This window comes from Pseudorca crassidens, chromosome 1, assembly GCF_039906515.1.
Source record: "Pseudorca crassidens isolate mPseCra1 chromosome 1, mPseCra1.hap1, whole genome shotgun sequence".
NCBI classification, from domain to species: Eukaryota; Metazoa; Chordata; class Mammalia; order Artiodactyla; family Delphinidae; genus Pseudorca; species Pseudorca crassidens.
The window spans coordinates 145816968-145844647 of NC_090296.1; the positions used below are offsets into that span (position 1 = coordinate 145816968).

Here is a 27680-nt window from a genome sequence, read left to right on the forward strand (position 1 = left end):
TTGATTATAATCTTCTTAAACGGACATTCTCTGAGTTATCTTCATAAGCCCAATAATAGCTTTCTCTTAACAGGCACTCAGTAGATATTTATTAATGGGTAAAGTCAGGGCAAGTCACAGTAGCTGTTTAATGTATAAGGAAAGTGATTTTAAGAGTAAAAACAAGTATTTCTTTGGTACCTACATATGCTTGGACAGGATAAAAATGGTTGGGTTTGGGGAGGGTGGCGCTTTGGTCTGACAAGCACAGAACAGAAGTTTGCCATGAACATGGAAGACTGTGAACAGTACCCTCTATGGCAGAAAGGCCAGCACCCCCGGGCCAGTGGTTCTCACGCTTGCTTTCTGCCTCACACAAAGCACTCAACTTTCAAATGCAGGACCCGTGTTCCAGCAGTTATACCCGGGGTGTTCCCACCCTCCAAGCGCTTGCCCACTTCTCAATACAGAAGCCAACAGCAACGCTATGTCGGGATAACCTTGACTTAGTTCCAATTACCTTTTAAAAATAATACTCAAGCACTGACAGCTTATTAATAAGAACAAATTGCTTTTGACACAACTCACCACGGAGCCCAGTGCTCTGTGGGTGACACCTTGGCTGCGAGACACCGCAGTAACGATAAGACAGCAACAAGCACCGATGGCTCCAGGCACGGGCACAGTGCCCCACACGCACTATCCTGGTGTCACCTTCACCAGGACCCTGGGAAGCACACTATTAACACTGCTATTTTACAAATACAGACACGGAGACTTTTAGACTTAAATAGTCAGAGCTAGAACTCAACCCAAGCCGATGCCAAAACCCGAGAGGTAGTATGGCCGTAAGGTAGCCATAGACGAGTTGGTAGAAGTAATTAGAGTGGTGGTAGTGGCCCGATGGGGGTGGGGTAGGAACAAAACCAATAACAAGAGGAAAGACGTGCAACGTGCTCACCTTGTGCCAGACACTGCTCTAAGAGTGTTATATATATTAACTCACTTATTCCTCACGACAAAACTCTGATATCAGCATTACTGCCATCCTCACTTTACAGGTGAGGAAACTGAGGCTGAGATGGTAAGTGACTTGTCGCAGGTCACCAGGCTGGAAAGTGGCAGAGGCTGGATTTGAAATCAGAGTCCTACCTTTCGGCCATCATACCATGCAGCCTCTGTGTTGCGCTAAAGCTTTTACTCTAAAGCAAAATGTCCATTGGCACTTCAGTCCTCGTGGTATTTCTTTTCCAACAGACCTCTGATTTTATCCAATAGATGGACTTCTCAGGAGAAATTCTCATCTTTTCCTACTTTTCCGGCATAAAAAATTTAAATTGATGTAATACAGTTCAGTCTTTAAAGCACTATTTGGAGTATCCACGCTATTTCTGACCCTCCATTACGTGAACACTTAGGAGCACGTGAAAGGCAGAATGAAAGTGGCAATATTCCAGGTCTCTTGTTCAAGTTCTCATGGATGCAGATGTTCCTAATTCAGTGTGTGGAGCCAATGTTCCCTTGCCCCTTATATAATATCAAAGGCCTTTATTCTAGATGACTAGAGATTCATGAGTTGTCTACTTTACTCGTTCACTCTTAAGTTTTCTATTCAACACGTATGGTTAGATAAAAAGGGAAAAAAAGAACTACGCAAATCTGTATTAAAAATACGACAACCATATTCTTGGTCACAGTTCCTATTTTGGGACAGATGCACATTCCAAAACTATTAAGTAAGCCCCTAACTTTCTGTGCTTCTCACTGTTTCCTTAGGCAGAAAAGAAGAACATCTCATTGGAAGTCAAAACCAAAGGTAAACCAGGGAGCAAATCAAGCACAGAGATAGATAGTAAAAAAAAAAAAAAAAAAATCACAGTTGTAAAGTGCACATAGTTTGGGAGGTACAGACTCCTAAATAGAGTTTAGGGACAAATTCAGAAAAATAACATTCGCTGAAAAAGAAACTAAGACATAACATAAAATAGATATTGGTAATCAGTGAAAATCTTTCCTGGAAATAACGTACGCTAAAATAACTAGTAAATGTGGTCTTCTACATCTCACGCAGAAGCCCAAGGTCACGGCCCTATCTCATTTTACCTAATAGTATTTGGATAAAAGGGTATTGTTTTGGGGCTGACAGAGACCATGCTGTATCAAAGAGCAGGGCTGGCTAAGATTTATGACCTTGGGAACAAAATTCCCTCTCACTTTTAAGTTTTGAGCAGATGACTATGCCACAAACTCTGATGAAGGAGCATACATAAACAGAATTTAGTTAGTGGCTTGGGAAGGAGTCAGTTATCTTTACACCCTAGTTCTCTTAACTCACTCCAGCTCCCAAATCCCTTGGTCAGTGCTTCCATACCTCCCATTATCTCAGTTTATCTTATGGATAATTATTATTATCCCTATTTTATATACCAAAAAAACAAACAAAAAAACGCTTAGAGAGGTTGAGGGAAAGCCCAGGATCACAGATCAAAAGAGTGATAGAGCCAGGACTCAAGCCTAGGTCAGCCGGACACCCAAGCCATACTCCTCGTCACACCACAGCCTCCTCCTGCGTGGTACCCAGAGGAAGCAGAGGCTTAGGGCAAGTTCACCTTGCAAGTCACTGCCAAAATTCCAGGAGAGAGAACTAGAGGAGAGATGGTCAGGAAATATGAGGAGCTGGGAGGGAGCTGAAGGTAGAGATAGATGGAATTTCTGAAGACCAATAGATGGCACAAGAGGCTGTTCTGAGGTCTCTGCAGAGACTCTTTCAACTGTGACCCAAGCCATAACCATTTTGGGATGGTCTCTGAGATTCCAGGATCACTCTTTTTTTTTTTTTTTTTTTTTGGAATTTTATTTACTTTTTATACAGCAGGTTCTTATTAGTTATCTATTTTATACATATTAGTGTGTATAGGTCAATTCCAATCTCCCAATTCACCCCATCACCACCACCACCCCACTTTCCCTCCTTGGTGTCCATATGTCTGTTCTCTACATCTGTGTGTCCATTTCTCCCCTGCAAACTGATTCATCTGTACCATTTTCCTAGGTTCCACATATATGCGTTAATATACAATATTTGTTTTTCTCTTTCTGACTTACTTCACTCTGTATGACAGTCTCTAGATCCATCCACATCTCAACAAATGACCCAATTTCATTCTATTTTTATGGCTGAGTAATATTCCATTGTGTATATGTACCACATATTCTTTATCCGTTCATCTGTCGATGGGCATTTAGGTTGCTTCCATGACCTGGCTATTGTAAATAGTGCTGCAATGAACATTGGGGTGCATGTGTCTTTCTGAATTATGGTTTTCTCTGGGTATATGCCCAGTAGTGGGATTGCTGGGTCATATGGTAATTCTATTTTTAGTTTTTTTAAGGAACCTCCATACTGTTCTCCATAGTGGCTGTATCAATTTACATTCCCACCAACAGTGCAAGAGGGTTCCCTTCCCTCCACACCCTCTCCAGCATTTGTTGTTTGTAGATTTTCTGATGATGCCCGTTCTAACTGGTGTGAGGTGATACCTCATTGTAGTTTTGATTTGCATTTCTCTAATAATTAGCGATGTTGAGCAGCTTTTCATGTGCTTCTTGGCCATCTGTATGTCTTCTTTGGAGAAATGTCTATTTAGGTCTTCTGCCCATTTTGGGATTGCGTTGCTTGTTTTTTTAATATTGAGCTGTATGAGCTGTTTATATATTTTGGAGATTAATCCTTTGTCCATTGATTCATTTGCAAATATTTTCTCCCATTCTGAGGGTTGTCTTTTCATCTTGATTGTAGTTTCCTTTGCTTTGCAAAAGCTTTTAAGTTTCATTAGGTCCCATTTGTTTATTTTTGTTTTAATTTCCCTTACTCTAGGAGGTGAGTCAAAAAAAGATCTTGCTGTGATTTATGTCAAAGAGTGTTCTTCCTATGTTTTCCTCTAAGAGTTTTAGAGTGTCTGGTCTTACATTTAGGTCTCTAATCCATTTTGAGTTTATTTTTGTGTATGGTGTTAGGAAGTGTTCTAATTTCATTCTTTTACATGTAGCTGTCCAGTTTTCCCAGCACCACTTATTGAAGAGACTGTCTTTTCTCCATTGTATATCCTTGCCTCCTTTGTCATAGATTAGTTGACCATAGGTGCGTGGGTTTATCTCTGGGCTTTCTATCCTATTCCATTGATCTATATCTGTGTTTTCATGCCAGTATCATATTGTCTTGATTACTGTAGCTTTGTAGTATAGTCTGAAGTCAGGGAGTCTGATTCCTCCAGCGCTGTTTTTTACCCTCAAGACTGCTTTGGCTATTTGGGGTCTTTTGGGTCTCCATACAAACTTTAAGAATTTTTGTTCTAGTTCTGTAAAAAATGCCACTGGTAATTTGATAGGGATTGCATTGAATCTGTAGATTGCTTTGGGTAGTATAGTCATTTTCACAATACTGATTCTTCTAATCCAAGAACATGGTATATTGCTCCAACTGTTTGTATCATCTTTAATTTCTTTCATCAGTGTCTCATAGTTTTCTGAGTACAGGTCTTTTACCTCCTTAGGTAGGTTTATTCCTAGGTATTTTATTCTTTTTGTTGCAGTGGTGAATGGGAGTGTTTCCTTAATTTCTCTTTCTGATCTTCCATTGTTAGTGCATAGGAATGCAAGAGATTTCTGTGCATTAATTTTGTATCCTGCAACCTTACCAAATTCACTGATTAGCTCTAGTAGTTTTCTGGTGGCATTTTTAGGATTCTCTATGTATAGTATCATGTCATCTGCAAAAAGTGACAGTTTGACTTCTTCTTTTCCAATTTGTATTCCTTTTATTTCTTTTTCTTCATGATGATCACTCTTGGCTTAAGGCAGAGCAGCCCTACTTCCATGGGGGCAGTGGCCAAATGCAGTCTGCCCAGACTTCAGGACCACAGCTGAGGGGTGTTCAACAAGGACTAACCGGGCCACAATCTTCTTCTGTGGAGGGGCCAACTTACTCATTTCCATCTTTCTTCTGCTTCATACAGAAATATGTTTCTGCCACCACAGTAGGTGCTCAAGAAATTTTTGAATTTATTTATTGATTATCTATCAATTAATGAGAAGTGAAAAAGAAGAGTAGTTAATCCTCTCTTAGATGAAGTAAGGAACAGGAGAACACAAAGCCCTCCCAGGGTCAGTATGCTGATTCAGATGTCCACCTGCGTGTGCACACACACGTGTGTTTGTGTGTGTGTGTGTGTGTGTGTGTGGTGTGTGTGCATCCAGTTATTTAAGGATAAGCCCTTCCTCACAGCCTTTCAGATTAACTTCCATCATTTATGGTGTGGAATTCTGCCAACTGGAGACATGTGATTTTGCAGGCATCCTCTTTTGAAATATTGATAAATGTGCTTCAGAGTAGTGAAGTGGAAGCTAAAATTTTTTATTTTTTTTATTGAAATATAGTGATTTACAATGTTGTGTTAGTTTCTGGTATACAGCAAAGTGATTCAGTTATACATATGTGCACATATATATTTTTTTCATATTCTTTTCCATTATGGTTATTACAGGATACTGAATATAGTTCCCTGTGCTATACAGTAGGACCTTGTTGTTTATCTATTTTATTTTATTTATTATTTTTAAAATAAATTTATTTATTTATCTTTTTATTTTTGGCTGCGTTGGGTCTTTGTTGCTGCGCATGGGCTTTCTCTAGTTGCAGCAGCTTCTCTTGTTGCGGAGCATGGGCTCTAGGCACACGGGCTTCCTTAGTTGTGGCACATTGGCTCAGTAGTTGTGGCTTACAAGCTCTAGGGCACAGGCTCAGGAGTTGTGGTACACGGGCTTAGTTGCTCCGAGGCATGTGGGACCTTCCCAGACCAGGGCTCAAACCCATGTCCCCTGCATTGGCAGGCGGATTCTTAACCACTGCGCCACCAGGGAAGTCCCTATGTATTTTATATATAGTAGTTTGTATCTGCTAATCCCAAACTCCTAATTTATCCCTCCCCACTCCCTCTCCCCTTTGGTAACCATAAGTTTGTTTTCTAAGTCTGTGAATCTGTTTCTGTTTTGTAAATAGTTCATTTGTATCATAGTTTCGATTCTACATGTAAGTGATATCATATGGTATTTTTCTTTCTCCGTCTGACTTACTTCACTTAATATGATAATCTCTAGGTCCATCCTTAAATTTTTTATATGAAATTTAATCAGAATACTTTTCTTTCTTTTTTTTTTTTGGCCGCACTGCGTGGCTCGTAGGATCTTAGTTCCCAGACCAGGGATTGAACCTGGGCCCTCAGCAGTGAAAGCATCGAGTCCTAACCACTGGACTGCCAGGGAATTCCCCCAGAAAACTGTTCTTGTAATCCAAACAAGCACTTTAGCCAAGACACAAAAATCTCACTGACTGATGAAGGAAAGGAGGGGAAGGATCATCTGAAAGCACCTGGTTTTTAGGGCCAGGTGAAGCCTTAACCCAGGGCTGAAATGGGGACTCGGGCACAGCATAAAGAGGGCCAACCGCAGGAGCAGCCACCCACCACGTGGCGCCTACTGAGACCTGAAGTGTGGCTAGTGTGAGTGAGAAACTGAACCTCTAATTTTATTTCATCTTAATTAAAGATGTAAATCTGGCTCATGACTACCATACTGGACAGCACAGGTTTCGGTGGGGTCGGGAGAATGGGAAGAGCAGAGGAAAAATAGAGGTAGAAAGTGATAAATACAAACTTCCGACTTCAAAATTGTTCCTGAGCACTATTTGTGTTAATAACTGATGGTTGTTTCACACTTGACAGTTTCCAAAGCTCTTCTGCATTTTATTCTGCATTCACTAGATGCTCATAACAACCCCATCAAGTGACTGTCATTATCATGATTCACAGATGAGGTTTAGAGAATTCCATGGTTTGCCTGAGGAGGCTCAGTAGGAGGATGGGCTGCAGGCCCGCCGGTCATTTAACTCCAAGCTGACAAGGTAGCATCCAGGAACCTCAGTTCTTCCTTCAGAAAAAAAGAAGTACAAGATGGACAGATCCCTGTCATCTCATCTTTCTGCCCTGCACAATCTGCAAGGATATTCAGTGAGAATCAGCCTCTCTTGTTTCACTACATAAGTTTCTCACCACCGTGGAATTCAGTTCCTCGAAGTTCAGAGTGTTCCCTGTGCTGTGTGGTGGGTGCACAGATCTCCACCCTTCATCCAAACCTGCTTCTGCTGCCCTTTCCCCCTTGTCAGGCCCCATAGCCCACAGTGAGGAGGACAAGGGCCTGGAGGAGCTCTGAGAGATGCACTTCGACTACAGAAATTGGAGGAGTTTGGGATTATCACGGTGGAACACTTTTTAACTTACTGAGAAATTCTTTGGCCTAGTATTATGATCGATTTATACATACAACACACACACGCGCGCACACACACACACACACACACACACACACACACATCCTATGAATAGTGAAAACAACCAACAACAAGGGAGCAGTTCAATAAATTGTGGTGCATCCATGTGATAGAATATCATAAATCACTAGAAATAATGTTTTTGAAGACCATTTAAACATAAGAAAGTGTTCATGACGTCAAAAAGATACAAAACTATACATGCAGTATGATGTTGATTTTGTTAAAAATATTTACAGTCACAACAAAACTACTGAAAGAAAACAGCCAAAATGTGAACAGGAATGTTACCTGTTTTCTATAATAAGCATCACTTTTACAATCAGGAAAAAAAATGTTGTTTTTAAAATTTGTCTATGAATATGTAAAAAAGGTTATCTTACCTTTTTAGAGAAAAAAATTATAGGAATAAATTTTTGAGCACAGGGAACTATACTCAATATCTTGTAATAACCTATAAGGGAAGAGAATGTAAAAACAGAATATATATATATATATATATATATTTATATATGGGTAAATGAATCACTTTGCTGTATACCTGAAAGTAACATAACATTGTAAATCAACTATATTTCAACAAAAATTATAAAAAAGTATTTCAAGGACCAGGGCTTCACTGGCAGAAGGCTGAAGAAATGATATATGATTTTACATATTTTATATTGAGTAGAAAATAAAAGGGACTTTTATCAAAAATCATTTTGTATATAGTAATCCTCATTTGCTAATGATATCACTCTATATTTTGGGTACTGACTCAACTGTTATAGTGAATTAAAAATCTACAATTGTGCTGTCACATTCTCCTAATTTTACTAGTTTCTGCTTTTTGCAATTTGTTGCTATGTTATTATATCACATACAACTCAAATAATGCTATGACAATTACCAAATACATATACCCAATGGGTTTTTGTGAAAATTAAATAATCTATGTAGTGAGCTTAATGCAGTGTCTGACACATAGCTCATACTCAACAAATGTTGGCTATTATTAGCAGCAGTATTTTGAGGTTAATATTGCTACTTCTGTTTTCCATTTGTTTGAATTTAACCAATGTACCTTGCCAATCTTTTTTTTTTTTTTTGGCTGCACTGTGAAGCTTGCGGGATCTTAGTTCCCTGACCAGAGATAGAACCCGCACCCTCGGCAGTGAAAGCGTGGAGTCCTAACCACTGGACCTCAGGGAATTCCCTGCCAGTCATTTTTTAAAGAATCTTATAAAACTTTTAAAGGAAATTCAGCAAAGGAAAGCCACTAAAATTGAACTAGGAGTCAAAGACTCGATTTTTAAGTTCTGCTTCTCCAACAATACTTGCAATGCAAACTCTGGGCCTCACTATACCCACTTGTATTGGTGGTGGGTCTCAGAAAAATCACCATTTTGCATCTGGCCAAGCCCTTCTGCTTGCAATAGGGCTTTCTCCCTTTGGCCGCCAGATTGCTCCCTAAATTATAAACTCTCAGTTATAAACAAGATGACCCAATTTTTAAAAAATGTAGTAGTCAGAAATGTAAAAAAGTGTGATTAGTTTTTAGTGATATAATTTGAAAGAACTAGGGAGGTTATGTGAAGGATGTGAAAGGCTACAACTGTACCCAGACAGCACTATACAAGAGATGCCCTCTGTCCCTCTCTCTGTAGCTGCCTGACAATCAGGCTGCACAGCCAACAGGCGCCCTCGCTGTTACGCAGGCTGCAACGCACTGGAGAACAGCAGGCCCTCCCCTAACCAGAAGAGACAGCCCTAGCCCTCAGAGAAGAAGATAATGCCACTTCCTCTCTCTGCCTTCAGTGTACACAGGCCAGGCCCTGCCTAGAAATAGGAGGGCTGTAACCTTAGCCACCCCTGACCAATGACCTGTCCGTTGCTAAGGATTATCAGAAGTTTGCCTGAAAAGCTTACTTTGGTTTACTCATCTGGTAAGTTTGTGTTCTCTGAATAAGGGCCCAATGGGTTAGGTGAAAAGAATGTACTTTTAGATCCTCCATTAGGATAGAAAATTGGTCTTTAACCAATATTAATATAGTGCTATGCTTACCAACTAATGTATTAAGGATCAAGTAGAATAAGAGTTGTGAAAACATTCTGTAAACTCCAAAATGATCTATAAACATAAAAGGAAGTGGACTGTGTTTAAATAACTAATTATAAGCAACTTAACTTGAATCAAAAATCTCTGCTTCTGTTCCATGTTCATGGATTAGAAAACTCAGTATTAAAACATCAGTTCTCCCCAACCTGATTACAGATTCAGTGAAATCCCACTTAAAATCCCAACACGACTTTTTGTAGAAGTCAAAAAGCTGAGTCTAAAAATCTATGGAGGGGACTTCCCTGGTGGTCCAGTGGTAAAGAACCTGCCTTCTGGGCTTCCCTGGTGGGGCAGTGGTTGAGAGTCCGCCTGCCGATGCAGGGGACACGGGTTCGTGCCCCGGTCCAGGAAGATCCCACATGCCGCGGAGTGGCTAGGCCCGTAAGCCATGGCCACTGAGCTTGCGTGTCCAGAGCCTGTGCTCCGCAACGGGAGAGGCCACAACAGTGAGACGCCCACGTACCGCAAAAAAAAAATAAATAAACAAAATAAAAACAAAACCTATGGGATGCAGCAAAAGCAGTTCTAAGAGGGAGGTTTACAAGCCTACCTCAAGAAACAAGAAAAATCTCAAGTAAACAATCTAACCTTACACCTAAAAGAACTACAGAAAGAAGAAGAAACAAAACCCAAAGTTAGCAGAAGGAAAGAAATCATAAAGATAAGAGCAGAAATAAATGAAATAGAAACAAAGAAAACAATAGCAAAGATCAATAAAACTAAAAGCTGGTTCTTTGAGAAAATAAACAAAATTGATAAACCATTAGCCAGACTCATCAAGAAAAAGAGGGAGAGGACTAAAATCAATAAGGTTAGAAATGAAAAAGGAGAAGTTACAACAGACACCACAGAAATACAAAGCATCCTAAGAGGCTACCACAAGTAACTCTATGCCAATAAAATGGACAGCCTGGAAGAAATGGACAAATTCTTAGAAAGGTATAACCTTCCAAGACTGAACCAGGAAGAAACAGAAAATATGGACAGACCAATCACAAGTAATGAAACTGAAACTGTGATTAAAAATCTTCCAACAAACAAAAGCACAGGACCGGATGGCTTCACAGGTGAATTCTATCAAACATTTAGAGAAGAGCTAACATCCATCCTTCTCAAACTCTTCCCAAAAATTGCAGAGGAAGGAACACTCCCAAACTCATTCTATGAGGCCACCATCACCCTGATACCAAAACCACACAAAGATACTAGAAAAAAAGAAAATTACAGACCAATATCACTGATGAATATAGATGCAAAAATCCTCAACAAAATACTGGCAAATAGAATCCAGCAAAACATTAAAAGGATCATACACCATGATCAAGTGGGATTTATCCCAGGGATGCAAGGATTCTTCAATATATGCAAATCAATTAATGTGATACACCATATTAACAAATTGAAGAATAAAAACCATATGATCATCTCAATAGATGCAGAAAAAGCTTTTGACAAAATTCAATACCCATTTATGATAAAAACTCTCCAGAAAGTGGGCATAGAGGGAAACTACCTCAACCTAATAAAGGCCATATACGACAAACCCACAGCAAACATCATTTTCAATGGTGAAAAACTGAAAGCATTTCCTCTAAGATCAGGAACGACACAAGGATGTCCACTCTCACCACTATTATTCAACATAGTTTTGGAAGTCCTAGCCACAGCAATCAAAGAAGAAAAAGAAATAAAAGGAATACAAATTGGAAAAGAAGAAGTCAAACTGTCACTTTTTGCAGATGACATGATACTATACATAGAGAATCCTAAAAATGCCACCAGAAAACTACTAGAGCTAATCAATGAATTTGGTAAAGTTGCAGGATACAAAATTAATGCACAGAAATCTCTTGCATTCCCACACACTAATGATGAAAAATCTGAAGAGAAATTAAGGAAACACTCCCATTTACCACTGCAACAAAAAGAATAAAATACCTAGGAATAAACCTACCTAGGGAAACAAAAGACCTGTATGCAGAAAACTATAAGACACTGATGAAAGAAATTAAAGATGATACCAACAGATGGAGAGATATACCATGTTCTTGGATTGGAAGACTCAATATTGTGAAAATGACTATACTACCCATAGCAATCTACAGATTCAATGCAATCCCTATCAAATTACCAATGGCATTTTTTACGGAACTAGAACAAATCATCTTAAAATTTGTATGGAGACCCAAAAGACCCCCAATAGCCAAAGCAGTCTTGAGGGAAAAAAACGGAGCAGGAGGAATCAGACTCCCTGACTTCGGACTATACTACAGAGCTACAGTAATCAAGACAATATGGTACTGGCACAAAAACAGAAACATAGATGAATGGAACAAGATAGAAAGCCCAGAGATAAACCCACACACCTATGGTCAACTAATCTATGACAAAGGAGGCAAGGATATACAATGGAGAAAAGACAGTCTCTTCAATAAGTGGTGCTGGGAAAACTGGACAGCTACATGTAAAAGAATGAAATTAGAACACTTCCTAACACCATACACAAAAATAAACTCAAAATGGATTAGAGACCTAAATGTAAGACCAGACACTCTAAAACTCTTAGATGAAAACATAGGAAGATCTTTGACATAAATCACAGCACAATCTTTTTTGATCCACCTCCTAGAGTAAGGGAAATAAAAACAAAAATAAACAAATGGGACCTAATGAAACTTAAAAGCTTTTGCACAGGAAAGGAAACCATAAATAAGACGAAAAGACAACCCTCAGAATGGGAGAAAATATTCACAAATGAATCCACGGACAATGGATTAATCTCCAAAATATATAAACAGCTCATGTAGCTCAATATTAAAGAAACAAACAACCCAATCCAAAAATGGGCAGAAGACCTAAATAGACATTTCTCCAAAGAAGATATACAGATTGCCAACGAACACATGAAAAGACGCTCAACATCGCTAATTATTAGAGAAATTCAAATCAAAACTACAATGAGGTATCACCTCACACCAGTTAGAATGGGCATCATCAGAAAATCTACAAACAACAAATGCTGGAGAGGGTGTGAAGAAAAGGGAACCCTCTTGCACTGTTGGTGGGAATGTAAATTGATACAGCCACTATGGAGAACAGTATGGAGGTTCCTTAAAAAACTAAAAATAGAATTACCACATGACCCAGCAATCCCACTACTGGGCATATACCCAGAGAAAACCATAATTCAAAAAGACACATGCACCCCAATGTTCATTGCAGCACTATTTACAATAGCCAGGTCATGGAAGCAACCTAAATGCCCATCGACAGATGAATGAATAAAGAAGTTGTGGTACATATATACAATGGAATATCACTCAGCCATAAAAAGGAACGAAATTGAGTCATTTGTTGAGATGTGGATGGATCTAGAGACTGTCATATGGAGTAAGTAAGTCAGAAAGAGAAAAACAAATATCGTATATTAACGCATGTATGTGGAACCTAGAAAAATGGTACAGATGAACTGGTTTGCAGGGCAGAAGTTGAGACACAGACGTAGAGAACAAACGTATGCACACCAAGGGGGGAAAACCGCAGTGGGGTGGGGATGGTGGTGTGCTGAATTGGGCGATTGGGATTGACATGTATACACTGATGTGTATAAAATTGATGACTAATAAGAACCTGCAGTATAAAAAAACAAACAAAAAAAACAACTAATGCTAAACTTTCTTTGGGTTATTTATATGGAAATATGTTAATGTAAATGTTTCAGACATTACATGAACTTTCTAAAAATCTTATATGTTCTGGTATAATAAGTCATAATTCTAGTTATTACTTTAAAATGTATATCTCAGAAATAACTAAATTTCCTTGTCAATTGCATTATTATGAACTTTCACCAAATCTTTAACCGTGGTCATTTTTAAGTCTTTTGTCATTTACAGACAGTTCTGGGTGTACTCTGAAGCTTTCGCAAAAATGTTTCTATAAAAGGGTTTCATCTTCAAGGAATTCATGGAAAAGACTCTGACAAGTACAGGTTTCTGGTAACTGACTATATTGCTGAACTGAATGAATAAGCATTTTCAGAACTCTAATGGAAAACTGATGAATTCATAAAAGTGCTAACACAAGATCAAGATGAAAAAGAAAATTAATTACATGGGACTGAGTGAACTGATGAGGATGATTATAATATTTGTGACTTTCTGTTTGAATAAAAAAAATAATAATCCCACAAGGACTCAGAGGCAAAAAATATACAAATCAATTTTCACTGCAAAGTAAAGGCGCTGTTACAGTGGAGGATTACTGGACTGAATGTCAATATTATGACATAGTATGAGTGTGTTTCGTGTTTGGTAATTGCAATCATTGTTGTTTTTGTTGTGGTCATCCATTTACAATGCTTGGTGTCAGTTTATTTATCTCTTATAAAAATAAAATACAGTGTGTGTGTGTGAAAAAAACAAAATAAAATAAAAAGTCCAAAAAATGGTTAAGATGATAAATTTTATGTTGTGTTTTTTTAACCACAATTTTAAAAAAAAGAAATGAAATACCAAGGGCTGGAGAGAATGCAGAGTCACTGGAACATTGCTGGAATGTGAAATGGTATAGCCACTTTGTAAAACAGTTTGGCAGTCTCTTACAAAGTTAAATATACACTTACATTTGATCCAGCAGTTCCACTACTAGGTGTTTACACAAAAACTGAATGTGAATATCTTTACTCACAATTGTCAAAAGGTGGAAACAATCCAAATGCTCATCAAGTGATGAATGAATAAACCAATTATAGTACCTCCATACAATGGAATACTACTCAGCAATAAAGAGAGTCAACTACTGATAACTGCAACGTAGTGGGTTGAATCATGTTCCCCAAAAAAGATTTGTTCAAGTCCTAACCCCAAGTACCCATGAATGTGACTTTATTTGGGAAGAGAATCTTTGCAGATGTAAACAAGTTAAGATGAGGTCATACTGGATTAGGGTGGGCCCTAAATCCAATGACTGGCGTCTTTATAAGAGAAGGAAGGGGGAGATTTGGACACAGACAAACAGGGAAGAAGGTCATATGGAATGGAGGCAGAGAGCAGAATGATGGAGCTACAAGCCAAGGGACACCAAGGACTGGAGGCAACCAAGAGAAGCTAGGAAGAGACGAGGAAGGATTCTTCCCAGAGAGCATGGCCCTACGGACACCTTGATTTCATAATTCCAGCCTCAGAACTGTGAGAGAATAAATTTCTGCTGTTCAAAATGTACACCACCCAGTTTGTGGTACTTTGTTATGGCAGCTCTAGGAAACTCATACATGCCACAACATGGATGAGTCTCAAATGCAATTGCTAAGTGAAAGAAGAACTCTACTTCTGATTCTGTTTATAGGATACATTGGAAAAGGCAAAACTACATATCAGTGGTTCCAGAGGCTGGAGGTAGGGGATGGGAATAGATTACAAAGGGATATTAAGGGAACTTCTGGGGGATGATGAAACTGTTCTGTATCTTGATTGTGGTGGTAATTATACAACATAACCTGTAAATCTAAAGAAGGTCAATTGTATTGCATATAAATTACACTTCAAAAATGTTTGCTTAAAAAAAATTTATGCTTCTGGGATTCCCTTTTTTTCTGTTTGACAAGAATCCTGGGAAGGAGCTCCTATTGGCCTAATCAGGGATAATGTGAGGACCAAAATAACAATAATAGTTATAGATTATAAACCATGGAAAAAAATAAGAAATCACAAAACCACAAATATAGAAATAAATAAATAAATGTATAAATTGAAAGTTTGATGAGAATCAGGATAAAGTATCTCCTCACAAAATACCTATTAATTACAAAGGAGAAGAGTAACTTCAGAGTGGAGAAGACTGACAGACACCACCTTAACTACGTGATAAAAGTGAACATCATGAAAATGAAAAATCACCCACTTAATGGGATACAATAACAGAACCACCTTTGGCTATTCCTGCCAAAGATGCGTAATCTGAATCCAATCATGAAGAAACATCAGACAAACCCCAACAGAGAGATATTCTAAAAAAGAACTGGCCTGTGATCTTCAGAAGTGGCAAGGTCACAAAAGTCAAAAATAATTTCTTTAATGTCAAAAATAAAAGATTGAAAAATTGTTCTAGACTGAAGGAGACTAAAGACAATGTATGTGCTCTGAACTGGATCCTTTTGCTGTACAGGACAGTAATGGGACATCTGGTGAAACCTGAATGGGGTCTCAGGATCAAATGGTAATAATGCATCACTGTTAATTTCCTGATTTTGATGGTTCTGTTCAGGTTATGTAGAACAACGGCCTTGCTTGTAGGAAATACACGGTGAAGTATTTTGGGTTGATAGGGCATTAGGTCAGCAACTTATTCTCAAGGGTAAAAATACAGTTATTTTTACTGTACATCCAACTTTTCTGTAAGTTTGTGATTGTTTCAAAGTTTAAAAATTACTCAGAGAAAGAATCCCGGGAAGCCCTGGGTCTGTCACTTCATCCCATCCCCCAATACACAAGGAAAAGGACACTACAATACATTCTATATTCCTCTAAAGTTGACAGGAAAGTACCACAAAATCGGGATTTCAAACACAGCATATCTTGACAAAGTTCTATCTTCTGAAGCATGAAATCCAGCATAAAGCAGAGATCTACTTTATTTGGATACTGAATGACCCAATGGCCAACATGTAAGATAGTTTGATCTATAGAGGTAGGTTTCTAATATAGGCAGTATTATAGTGAGATTCCAAACTCATTAAAGATAAGAGTCCAGTGTACTAAGGTACAAATATGTTCATATAGTACTTTTTCTAATCACATTACATTTAAGAGTTCCTATTAGCACTCCCAAATGGAAGTATCCATTTAAATAATATTTCTGCTTTATGGGACATCATCAAACAAGTGAACCAGATTTCACAACAAAGAAATTTAACACTGAATCTTAAATTGTATAATTAGAATGTCAGCCTCCTAATTATTCAAAGACTAGGATATCTAAATCTAATTCAGATCTTAAAAACAGTACCATATACCACTGTCTAAATCACCAATTCCACATTGTTTTGAACAAGGCTCTTCACTAATATGAATGATTAAAGCACCCTATGACACTGCACTAATCTAAATGCAATATAGGGACTTCCCTGGTGGTGCAATGGTTAAGAATCTGCCTGCCAATGTAGGGGACAGGGATCCCTGGTCTGGGAAGATCCCACACGCCACGGAGCAACTAAGCCCGTGCGCCACAACTACTGACCCTGTGCTCTAGAGCCTGCAAGCCACAACTACTGAGCCCACGCACCACAACTACTGAGCCCACATACTGCAACTACTGAAGGTCATGCATCTAGAGCCTGTGCTCCACAACAAGAGAAGCTGCTGCAATGAGAAGACCACGCACCTCGACAAAGAGCAGCCCCTGCTCACCGCAGCTAGAGAAAGCCCACGCGCAGCAACGAAGACCCAACACAGCCAAAAAAAAAATTAAAAAAAATTTAAAAATAAGTGCAGTACAGACCACTTATCTATGCTGTAGATTTGTCCTGTCCAGCATGGTAGAAACTAGCCACATGAAGGTAGTGAAACATGGCTGGTACAAATTAAGATGTGCTTTAAGTGCAAAATACACACCAGATTTCAAAGACTTAATTTAAAAAAAAGAAAAAAAAGAATGTGAAATATCTCATTAATGTTTTTTAATATTGATTCTATGTTTAAACAATAATATTTTAGATAGATTGGGTCAAATAATTATTTAAATCATTTAAATAATATTAAAATTAATTATACTGGTTTCTTTTTCTTTAATGTGGCTACTAGAAATGTTTAAATGACATATGTGACTCACATTATATTTCCAATGGACAGTGCTGCCTTAGACCATTTGTGAAATAACACTATCTTATGCTGCAGTAACTAGGAAAAAGAATAACAATGGACTTCCCAGAAGAACACTGAACTGTATCTAAGCCCAGTTTATCTTCAAGATCTAATCTTTCTTTCTTTTTCTTTTATTTTTGGCTGCGTTGGGTCTTCGTTGCTGCACGCAGGCTTTTCTCTAGTTGTGGCGAGTGCAAGGGCCCCTCATGGTGCTGGTCTCTCTTGCCGCGGAGCACAGGCTCTAAGCACGCGGGCTTCAGTAGTTGTGGCTCGTGGGATCCACAGCGCAGGCTCAGCAGCTGTGGCGCATGGACTCAGCTGCTCCGTGGCATGCGGGATCCTCCCGAACCAGGGCTCGAACCCATGTCCCCTGCACTGGCAGGCGGACTCCCGACCACTGCGCCACCAGGGAAGCCAAGACCTAATCTTTTCAAGGAAAATTTTTGCTTCTCTTTTTACACTCCACTCAGCTCAAAGAAAGTAAGTATCTCAGGTACCTGAAACTCGGAGGCACTGCTCCGCAGCTGGCTCACATTGGGTAAGGATCCTCCATGGTACTGTGTAAGGCGCAGTTGCTGAAGCTTCTGAAATTGAACCTGGGAACAAAGACATTTCAAAGTTGTTGAGAGATGACAGCAAAGATCTGAAAGAAGCATCAAAGTATGGTGTTGTGTAGCGAAATGGTTCAAGAGTGAAAGTCTTGGCTTCAGTTTCTTCTCTACTTAAAACCTTCAGGTTTCCAGTGCTTTCTGGGTTTTGATTAGTCTATTTTTGGAAAGAATTTACCCCTGTGCTAAATGTCTCAGCCATGACAGTGAGGTACTCTTGCACGGTCTTTGAGTGTATGTGTGTGGAGGCACAGCAACAAAAGAATTTCTTAAAAAAAACTAAGCCACTGTCCATGACTCTAACACACTGACTATCTTCCCTTCTCCATGCTCTTTTCCAGTCTCCTTTTACATTTATGTGTAATAACTGCACAGTGGTGACCACAACATAGGTACAATCTTGCATGCTTACATCATAACTCTTTTCTATGATATTACATAAGCATTTTTAATGGCTATATGACATTTCTTCTTCTGAATTATTTCCTTAGAACACACTGCAAAGAGTGATTCCTAAGTCTCTGGGTTTGGGCCTTTTGATGGCTCTCCATACACACTGCCAAGATGTTTTCCCAGAGGGTATACCAATGTATATATGAGAAAACAGTTTGACCAAAAACTCACTAACACTGGAAATTATCATTAATTGGGGAAAAGAAGGAGGTCAACTGAACAGGTATAAAATGGTATCCCACTGTTTTAATATGCTTTTCTTCTGTAAGTTCTTCCTTGCTTCATTTTTCAAAAGGCAGTAAACTGGTTACAGTTCTTGTAAACCCCAGAGTGGTCCAATTTGGTCTTTAAGAGTTCTGCTTCTAAAATAATAAATTACCTCTGTGGTTATGTAACCCTTGGCACTTGTAATTCATGTAGGGAAGAAAGGGTAGATAGGAACTCCGAGGCAGGTTTTTACCCTTTCATTACTCTCTGTCTTTGTCTAATAATAATAAAAACTACCAGATATGAGCCCCTAAGATGAGCCAGATGCTGTCCTCAGACGCTCTGCCCACTTTATCCCTAACCCTCTCAGCAATCACCAAGGGAGACCACATGATCCTGCTTTTACGAACGTGGAGACCCAGACTCAGGGAAGTTCAGACACCTGCCCAAGGTCACACAGCTAGAGGAGGCTGAGCTATGGCTAACTCAAAACCCACATTCTTATTTCTGCCATGTACCTTTCCTTTGTCCCATTTCTCCCTCAATGATCATACTATTCACAAGCTCAGAGAAAAGTGAAGTTTGGTTGACCAAAAGCATCGCTGCACCTATGAAGTGCTCTGATTTTTTGTTTTCACATTTATTATGAAAATTTTCAAATACGTACAAAATAGAGACAAGTAAAATGAAACCCCATCTCTTCATTTTCCAGCTCCAACAATGATCAACTTACATCCAATCTTGATTCATCTTTACCTCCTCCATCACCCACTGCACTCCACTGAAAGAAATCCAGGCATCCTAGCATTCCATATTTCAATATGCATCTCCAAAGATAAGGACTTGTATCTGTTTGGAAGTTTTAAAGGCATATAAAACCCTTTGGCAGCCTTAACTTCCTTATATCCACTGTACTTGATTTCTCAAACATACTGCACAGTACAACTCTATTAATCAAAACCCAGATCTGAGAGCCAAATATGAGAAGGAAGCCATGATGAGCTTTTCCCATCTATCAGCTAAGTTATAAAGTCTCAGCTTTTGATCTTGACATTCTCAACCAGAAGCATTTGACTCTCTATCCTTGAAAGTCTCTCGACAAAATTCTCAGCCCCCTTGATCTAAAGCCTTTGATTCCTTCTTGCATCAATCCATCCACTCAGTCACTTACATAAAAACGTTTAACTGTGTGTCAGGTACTGTGCCAGACGCTAGCTTACTAAGATGAATACGTGCCAAAGTTCCTACCTGCAGGGAGTTCTCACAAAGGCTTCAACTCTTACCCAAAAGCCTTGACACTTCAACCAAGCTAAGTTCTAAATCTAGCTAGAGATTTGCCTTCAACTGAGCTTGAGGCTCTCTTAGCGGTTGTCCATATCTGCTGTCCCTACCAAACTGCCCATTTCTAGAGTCTTCAGAGACGGTTGTGCTACAGTAAAAAGAGCAATGGATTTGGAACAGGAAGACCTGACTTTGTAAACCGGAGCTCCCATGTGGTTGCACAGATTATTCTGCTGCCTACTTCACAAAGACGGTGGAAGGATTAAAACAGAGAACAGACATGACAGTGGTGTGTAAAGTGTACAGGTCTGGACAACTGCTCAAAATATTATCATTATTGTTGATAACCTCAACTACCTCCTAAACCCTTGAGTAATTCTGACACTTTTCTCTTTTGAAATTTAGAGCCATTGAGCTAGAAAGAACCTTAGAGACTGTCTTCAATACCGTCATGCTTACTGATGAGGAAAATGAGGACAAAAGGCTGATTAGCCTGAGGCAGAGGTCATGGACTGGCAGGCGACAGGACATGGTTAGCCTACAGAGGTCTGTCTGACCCACTCAATGTTTTACATTTTTAAATTGCAAGAAGCCACAAACATCTGGATTTCCATCTTGTCTTGATTGAAAGATCTAATGACACTGAACCCATATTCTTCATGGCAAAAGTGTGTGGAGCTGAGAAATGCCTGCCCCCTTAGATAGGGCTTGGGTTCTCCAGTTTGCCCGTGTCCTCACTGTATCCTGTTACTCCTCCACTATGGCCCAAGATCAGCTACCATTTACCATCTCATTCCGCGCCCCTCCACTCATTTTCCTGACCTGCCTCACCCAGTACCTTGAGTTAGCAACTTTTAGCCTATAGCCACACACTTTTAGTGGAATTTTCTCCAATGTCTATATGAAATGAGATCTAAGTCTCACTAATTCCTTTTTGAAAAAGTGTTGTAGTAGTCAACACAATCCCAGCAGCCCTTTTCACAGAAATTGATAATTCTAAAATCTGTAGCTGTGCGAATGACCTAGAGTCGCCAAAGCAATTTTTAAGAACAGTAAAGGTGGAAGACTTAAGTTACCTTGTTTCAAGACTGACTATAAAGCTATCGTAATCCAGGCAATGTGCTGTTGTTCAAAAGAGAGATGAACAGATCAATAGAACAGGAGAGAGTCCAAAAATAGACCGATGTATACATGGCCAGTTGATTTTTGACAAAAGTGTCAGAGCAATTCAATGGAGAAAGAAAACTGTTTTCAACAAATGCCGCTGGTACAATTAGATATCCTAATGGGGGAGAAAAAGCAGTTCAGCATATAGACATTCAGTGTGACAACCATAATCAAACCCCAGCTCTTCCTCTTACCAGCCACGCAACCTTATGTCTCAAGTCTGTTTGCTCTCCCGCAAAGTGAGGATCGCTCCAGATACACAGTCCACAGGGTTACTGTGAGAACTACATGAGATAATGAACGTAAAGTGATCAGCACAGTGGCTGGCAAAGAGAGAACGCTCCATATTCAGCCCAAATCTAATCTTTCTAGTCTCCTCTATTCCTCTCTGAGGCCTCACTATGCCATAACATATCTATTGTTTGTTTTACTATAAAAGTAATAGTTTTTCCCAAATATTCCAGCAAAATTAACACTCCAGGTTGATGTGCTATTGATCGTGTGGTTTCTCCACACTACCAGTTGTCCTTCAAAGCCAAACTTCTTGAACAAGTTCCCAACCCTGTCCCACTTCCTCCATTCAAGGCCTCAGTGCCTCACAACCTCCCTTCCACCCAGCACACTGTGGACGTGGTGGCTCCCACCAAGGTTACCAATGACCTCCACATGACTGGACCAAAGAACGAGTCCTTATCACATCAGACCAAGTCAGCAGCACGGGGTTCGGCTGCTGGTCCACATCCCCTTCTCTTAACCATAATCCTCCTCGCTCTCCTCCTACCTCTCTGGTTGCTCTTCAGTCTTCTTTGCTGGCTCCTCCTCCTCTACCTCCCCTTTAAATGGTACAGCTCCTTGGGCTTCTCCTAGGCCCTTTCCATGTTTCACTCTATGTATAGCAGGGGTTACAAACTCAAAAGCCTACGGGTGCCAGGTATGGAAGATAAGTAAGCGAAGCAGCCTAGAATCACTGTGAGGAAACCATAGGGAGTGACGGGGACTGTGGCAAACTGAAGGACACACCGTGCCCTGTCTAAGGGGGGCAGCAGCTATTCAACTCCAGGCAATCGCTGCCATGCGGAAATGTAGGGTAAGTGTTGTTAGATGATCTCTTTTTTCAAAAGAAGCCAGAGTCCAGATTTTAATGTAAAATCACAATATTCACTGTTGGCCCTAATTGAAGAAAAAAAAAATCAGAGGGCCAAATTAGAATTTAGGCCACCAATTTCTAAGATCTTTTCTAGAAATTCTTCCTAGGCAGCAGAATCTACTCCTGCTGCTACACACCAAAGATTCCCACTAGCCTAGACTTCTCTCCTGAGCTCCAGGACCACATATACAACTATCTGCTGGCCCATCTCTACTTAAATGCCTCACAGGCACCTCAAACTCAGCATCTCCTGACACTGAGTCAGCTCCCGCCTTGCTCCTGCCAGCGCTCCCTCTCTTAGCAGAGGATACCCTGGAATGGCTCAAGTCTGAAAGCTGGGGATCATCCTTGAGTCCTCCCTCTCCCTCACCTCCCTCATCCATTCACCAAGTCTGGTCCTTTCTACTTCCTAAGTATCAATCTGTTCACCTCTCTGCCTCCCTGTGGCTACCACCCTTGCCAATGTCACCACCATCACATCTCCTAGACTCCAAAGCATTTCCCTGCTACCTCTTCCTCCCATCTATCCTACCTTCTGGAGCTAGAGGCATTCTTTCAAAATGCAAATCTCCCCTGGTTCAACCCCTTCAATGACTTTCCATTGTCCTTAGGATCAAGTCCCAAATCCCCATGAATGCCTCATCTCAAATTACCCTCCTCATCCCCTTGCTGAACCTCTGTCCCCTGTGCCTAAAACACTCTCCCCTCCCTCAACACACGAGCATATACCCTCACATGCCTTCCCCACTCCTACTAACCCTTTACGCCACTAGAAGAGGTGAGGATTCCCTACCATACACTCCCAACTGTTTCCCTTTCGTATTATTCATCAAAATATGTCCTGACTTGTCAAATGAATGTCTTCCCCATTAAACCCTAAAATCTACGACGAGACACTACTATATCCCCAGTGTCCATCCGAACCCCCAGCACGCACTAGAGACTCAAAAAGTATTTGCTAAACAAATTAATAAGATCTTTGAAGCAAGGTACCACATTTTCACCTCCCCCCACCCCTACACCCTCACTGGGGACTCAAGTACCAACAAATTAATGAATGAACAAAGGAACAGCCTCTTTCCAGGCATATCTGCCTCCATTTTTTTCCCTCTCCTTATCATCCCAGGTACCACCATTGAACTGATCCTCCTAGCATTCTCTTCTCAAAAAATTTCCATTGCTTCCAGGTAAGGCTGCACCCCTAAAGCTAGAGTGAAAAATTCTCCATAATCTAATCTATCCCACCAACTAAACAAATAGGATTTAACTCCAACTCTGAAGGACTGACTCTGATTATATGGAGAAAAAGTCGAAGCCCAACAGACTCAGAAAGGAAAGAGTACCTAGACTGATTAGCGATGTCTGTTCCATTTATAAGCATGCCCACCATGGGCTAGTAATGGAAAATCAGTATGTCTGCCATCTGGTTATCAATAATGAACTGGATAGATTCTTCTCCATCTGAGATCTTTGGACCCTTGGAACATATGCTTGGGGATCTACGAGTTCTCTACAAGAAGTGTTTCAGTTTTATAATTTCATTATGAAAGTTACCCTTAAAATTTTAAATAAGCAAAGATTACTAGGCAAATTCAGTGTTATCGTTTGCCTTTGTGTGTATGAACACAGTGGAGCCAAGCAGTATTTATTATTTTACTCGCAATTGGTAGAGAGTAGAAAAGAACACAGGCAGAATTAACATGTAAATAATGCCCTGTACAAGGTGAAGGACAAAATGACATCATAATTTTATAGCAATTAGAAAAGAGAAAAGTGGTGGCTGAATTGAGTTATCATATGGGGCAGAGTTGGTCAGGCTTGCTAAACTCAAGAGAATCTGAGCTACAGGGTTTAGCACTATCTATATATATTTCTTCTCATCATGATAGAAATGTAAGTACAAGAGATATTTCACTTTCTCCTTAACCTCGCTAAAAGAAAACACCATCAAAAATATGATAAATGGCAAGTGACACCTAGCCTCAGGAGTGGGGGACATGATAGGCTGTAGAGTGAACTGTGGCCAACTAGAGAATACATGCTCCATTTGAGGGGGCAGCCATCACCCAGCTCCAGCCAGCTTAGCTGTCACATGGGAAATCAGGATGAGTGTTATCGGGTCTCCCAATTTTAAATGTATATAAATATATATATTTAAAATAGAGAGAAAGAACGAAAATTTGACTGTACATTAAAATCTCCAACTTTGATTTCTATGAAAAATCTCCCAATTCTGGCGACAGATTCCGTAAGTTTTCCCAAGCACCAATGGCCAAAAAATACCGCGTCTGCAGCTCAGCGAGCCAGGGACCACCAGTTTGCGACTCTGCTCTCAATTCTCCTTCAGGCTGCCCACAACCCCGCCCCCGCTTCTGTACATCCTCCCCCATCCTCCTGATGGTCCTTCAAGGTCAGCATTCAGGATCCTCAAGGCCTGCCTGCCCCGCTCACGCTGACCCTCGTTCTCTGCAGTTCTGCGCGGACACTCCTGTTGGCTCTCCATCCTCCACTGCCTCCCTCGACAGTTACCTAACCTCGCCGAGTGTTTGTCCAGGCTGGCGCCTTATTCCTCCCGGACCCTCCTCCGTCACCAGCAACGCTGTACACCTTCCCAGTTCTCATGAACCATCGGGGCTGAAGTCAGTAAACCGGACCGATACAGCACCTCCATGGAGGAAGAGTAGCGAAGTCCCACACTCGACATGGAATCACATCTCGATACCCAGACAGACCCCAAACCAGCCCGGGGCCGACCCTGGATTCACTGGTGCGCGGAGCTCTCCCGAAGGAGCGGGTGGGTGCCTCGGGCCCTCCACGCCGAGCAGTCCGGGAGGACTCGCGGGCGGTGGATGTTCGGAGCAGTGAGAAGCCGCACCGCCCGCCTCCGAGCTGTTTGTGATTTCCTCCCCGCGCTCCCGGTCACCCTCCCCCTTAGGCCGCCCTCACTCGGCGGCCCGCCTTCCCGGGCTCGGTCCCTTCCCATCTCCCAGTACACACTGCCCCGCGACCCTCCCACCTCCGCGGCGACAGCAAACCTCCAGCGGGTGTCGGAAGGCAGGCAAGCGCCGAGGCCGCGGCCGCGCCGGCCCCGCTCCCGGGTTCCACTCCGCGGGCGCGACCCCGCCCGGCCCCGCCATCGCCTCGGCCCCGCGACCTCTCACCCGCCGCGCGGGGCCCGCCCGCGGCCGTGGCCGCCCGCCCGCGCCGGCCCGGGCCCTCACCCGCGACAGGGTGAGGTCGGTCATGAGCTGCTCGAAGGCCCGCGTCTCCTCGGCCTGCCGCTGCGTGTGCAGCGCGATCTTCTCACTGAACTTCCGCGGGTTGGCGCTGCCCGAGCCCGGCGAGGCGGCCATGGCGCGGGCCCGGCGCCGGCAGGAGGGGGAGACGGCGGGCGCGGGCCCTGCGCCTCGGCCCACCCGTCCGTCCGCAGGCCGCCCCGGCCGCCGCCCGAAGCCCGTCCTCCGGCGCGACCCGGCAGAGGAGCCGCCGCTGCCCCACCGCCAGCGAGCGGCCGGGAGCGCGCCGAGGTCCGCCCCCGCGCGCCCGGCCCCGCCCTCGGCGCGGCCCGCCCGCCGCCCGGCCCCGACCCGGCTCGGCGCCAGCCACCGGAGGGCTTTCCCCGGCGTCCCGAGCCGGGCTCGCGACCCGCCACGCAGACACTGAGGAAACCCCGTCAGCAGAGCAAAACGCATCCGACGTGAGGGAGCAGCTAGGGTACCATTTTTCCAAAACGCTCCCTCGTAGGGACGTCCTGGCCTTTGGATTTAGGTTACAACTTTAGAACAGTTTTAACATCCTTCTCGCCCGGCTTCCCTCCAGTTATGCTGATTTCCTTCAGGGGGTGAAAACGGGGCGACCTACGCTTGAGCAATCCTCTCCCTCAGTTCCCACACTCTGGGGCCTAACGTCTGCCCTCCGTCCTCCGCCTCCCAGCCCGCTTCCTCCCTCGATTTGTGTCGTTGACAGTCCGCTCAGGCCCACCCAAGAAAAAAGTTACTAAATCTGGATCTCAGTTTCTAAAACCATCTCCCGAGTTGGCCGAACTTGAGCCGTGGGCACCCTCCTCGCTCCTCGGCCCTGGCCCTTTTTCCAGGCTCTTTCTGAGCATCCGTGGCCTCTGCAGACTCCAGCTTGTCAGACGTCAACTCCCCGTTTATAACTAGCTTCTCAGCCTCAACGGTTTTCTCCCTCTCCTGCAGCCCAGGAGCTCCTCTCCATATAGATGTGGCTGTGGGCAAAGATGTCCTGGACGGCTCTGAGAGTGTGTCTGCGTTTTGTAAATTAGGAACTATTAGGGACACGCAGAAGAGTGCAGAAAATGATGTTAGCGACACCTACTCCCTCCACTATCAAGATTAAATGTATCAAAACATTTTGCTTCAGTTACTTGGTATTTATTAAAGAAATAGAAAATTAGACAGAAGTAAAACCCGACCCTTATTCTTTCTCCTTCCTCCCTAGAGATTGTCACTGGGCTCAAGTTGGTACGTATCACTCACATTCATGTTTTTACACTTCTACTACATACGATGTACGGCTCCACCAACTGCATATGAAATACCAAATTTGGCTTTAAAATTTACAAAAACAACATCATGCTGAATAACCTTTTGCAACCTTTTTCATTTACTATTGTTTTTGAAATTCATTTGCATTGATTCATTTGTTTTAATTACTGTGTAGTATTTCATTGTAGTTTTCATATGTCTGAGTTTTTTTTAGAAAATTTAATATGAGAACATATCTCTATTAGCTAGAGGTTAGCTTGTTTTATTAAGCATAATTGGATTTATTTCTTCTGTTTTATTTTGTGCCATCTACCATCCTTTTTCTTTATATTTTATTTTCTGCTTTCCTGTTACATTGGGTTCAGTTTCAGAGAACAGAATTCATTCTAGATAGTTTAAGTATAAAAGGGTATAGGGTATAAAATGGCTTAAGGACTTGTTTGGAGGGCTGAGGAAGCAGACTCCAGGTTGAAAGGTTCAGAAATGACCTTGAGAGACATGCTGCAGAACCAGGGCACCAAAAGAGCCACTGCCTCTTCTAAAATCTGGAAGCCACCTACTGAATTGGAGAGCTGTCACTACACTTGCCACCTCCTGAACCATATGAGAAGAAGCCACTGTAGAAAAGACCGACAGTCCTCACCAATAGAAACAGCACATACACAGTCTCAGCTTCACTGCCACCTTACAAATCCAATAAGAGAGAAAATTGGCTTGGAAGTGCCAAAACTGCATCCAGAATTCTAGCTGCAATAACATCTAGGAAATGTAGCCTTTCAGCTTCTGAAATATAGGCAGGCACAGGAGGACACTGGAATGGGTGTTGAGCTAAATCCTCCATCTTCATCCACCAATTCACCAATGCAAGGATCTATCATATCGAATTCTATTGCACTGAATGACTGTTTTTTATTTCCATGTTTCTGTTATCTAATTTGGAAGATAGTCATCCTACTTCTATTCTTATTATGGTTAATCTAATCTTT

General features: G+C 41.6%; 1 protein-coding gene across 9 annotated transcripts in view; it reads right to left on the reverse strand.

Annotated features, from left to right (window-relative positions):
• Window positions 1-25695, reverse strand: part of CRTC3 (CREB regulated transcription coactivator 3) — a 103283-nt gene extending 77588 nt beyond the window's left edge. For 8 of the 9 annotated variants that reach the window (XR_010932506.1, XR_010932504.1, XR_010932505.1 and 5 more), the window contains exons 1-2: window positions 25408-25695; window positions 17821-17919 (exon numbers count right to left, since the gene is read on the reverse strand). Coding sequence is in view for 3 of the 9 variants with exons in the window: in XM_067697477.1 (XP_067553578.1) it covers window positions 17821-17919; window positions 25408-25539 (231 nt within the window). In the remaining 6 variants the exon portion in view is untranslated. Of the gene's footprint in view, window positions 1-17820; window positions 17920-24851; window positions 24974-25407 lie in introns of those variants that run through there. The other variant, XM_067697471.1, reaches the window with a different exon arrangement.
• Between the last annotated feature and the right edge of the window lie 1985 nt (window positions 25696-27680).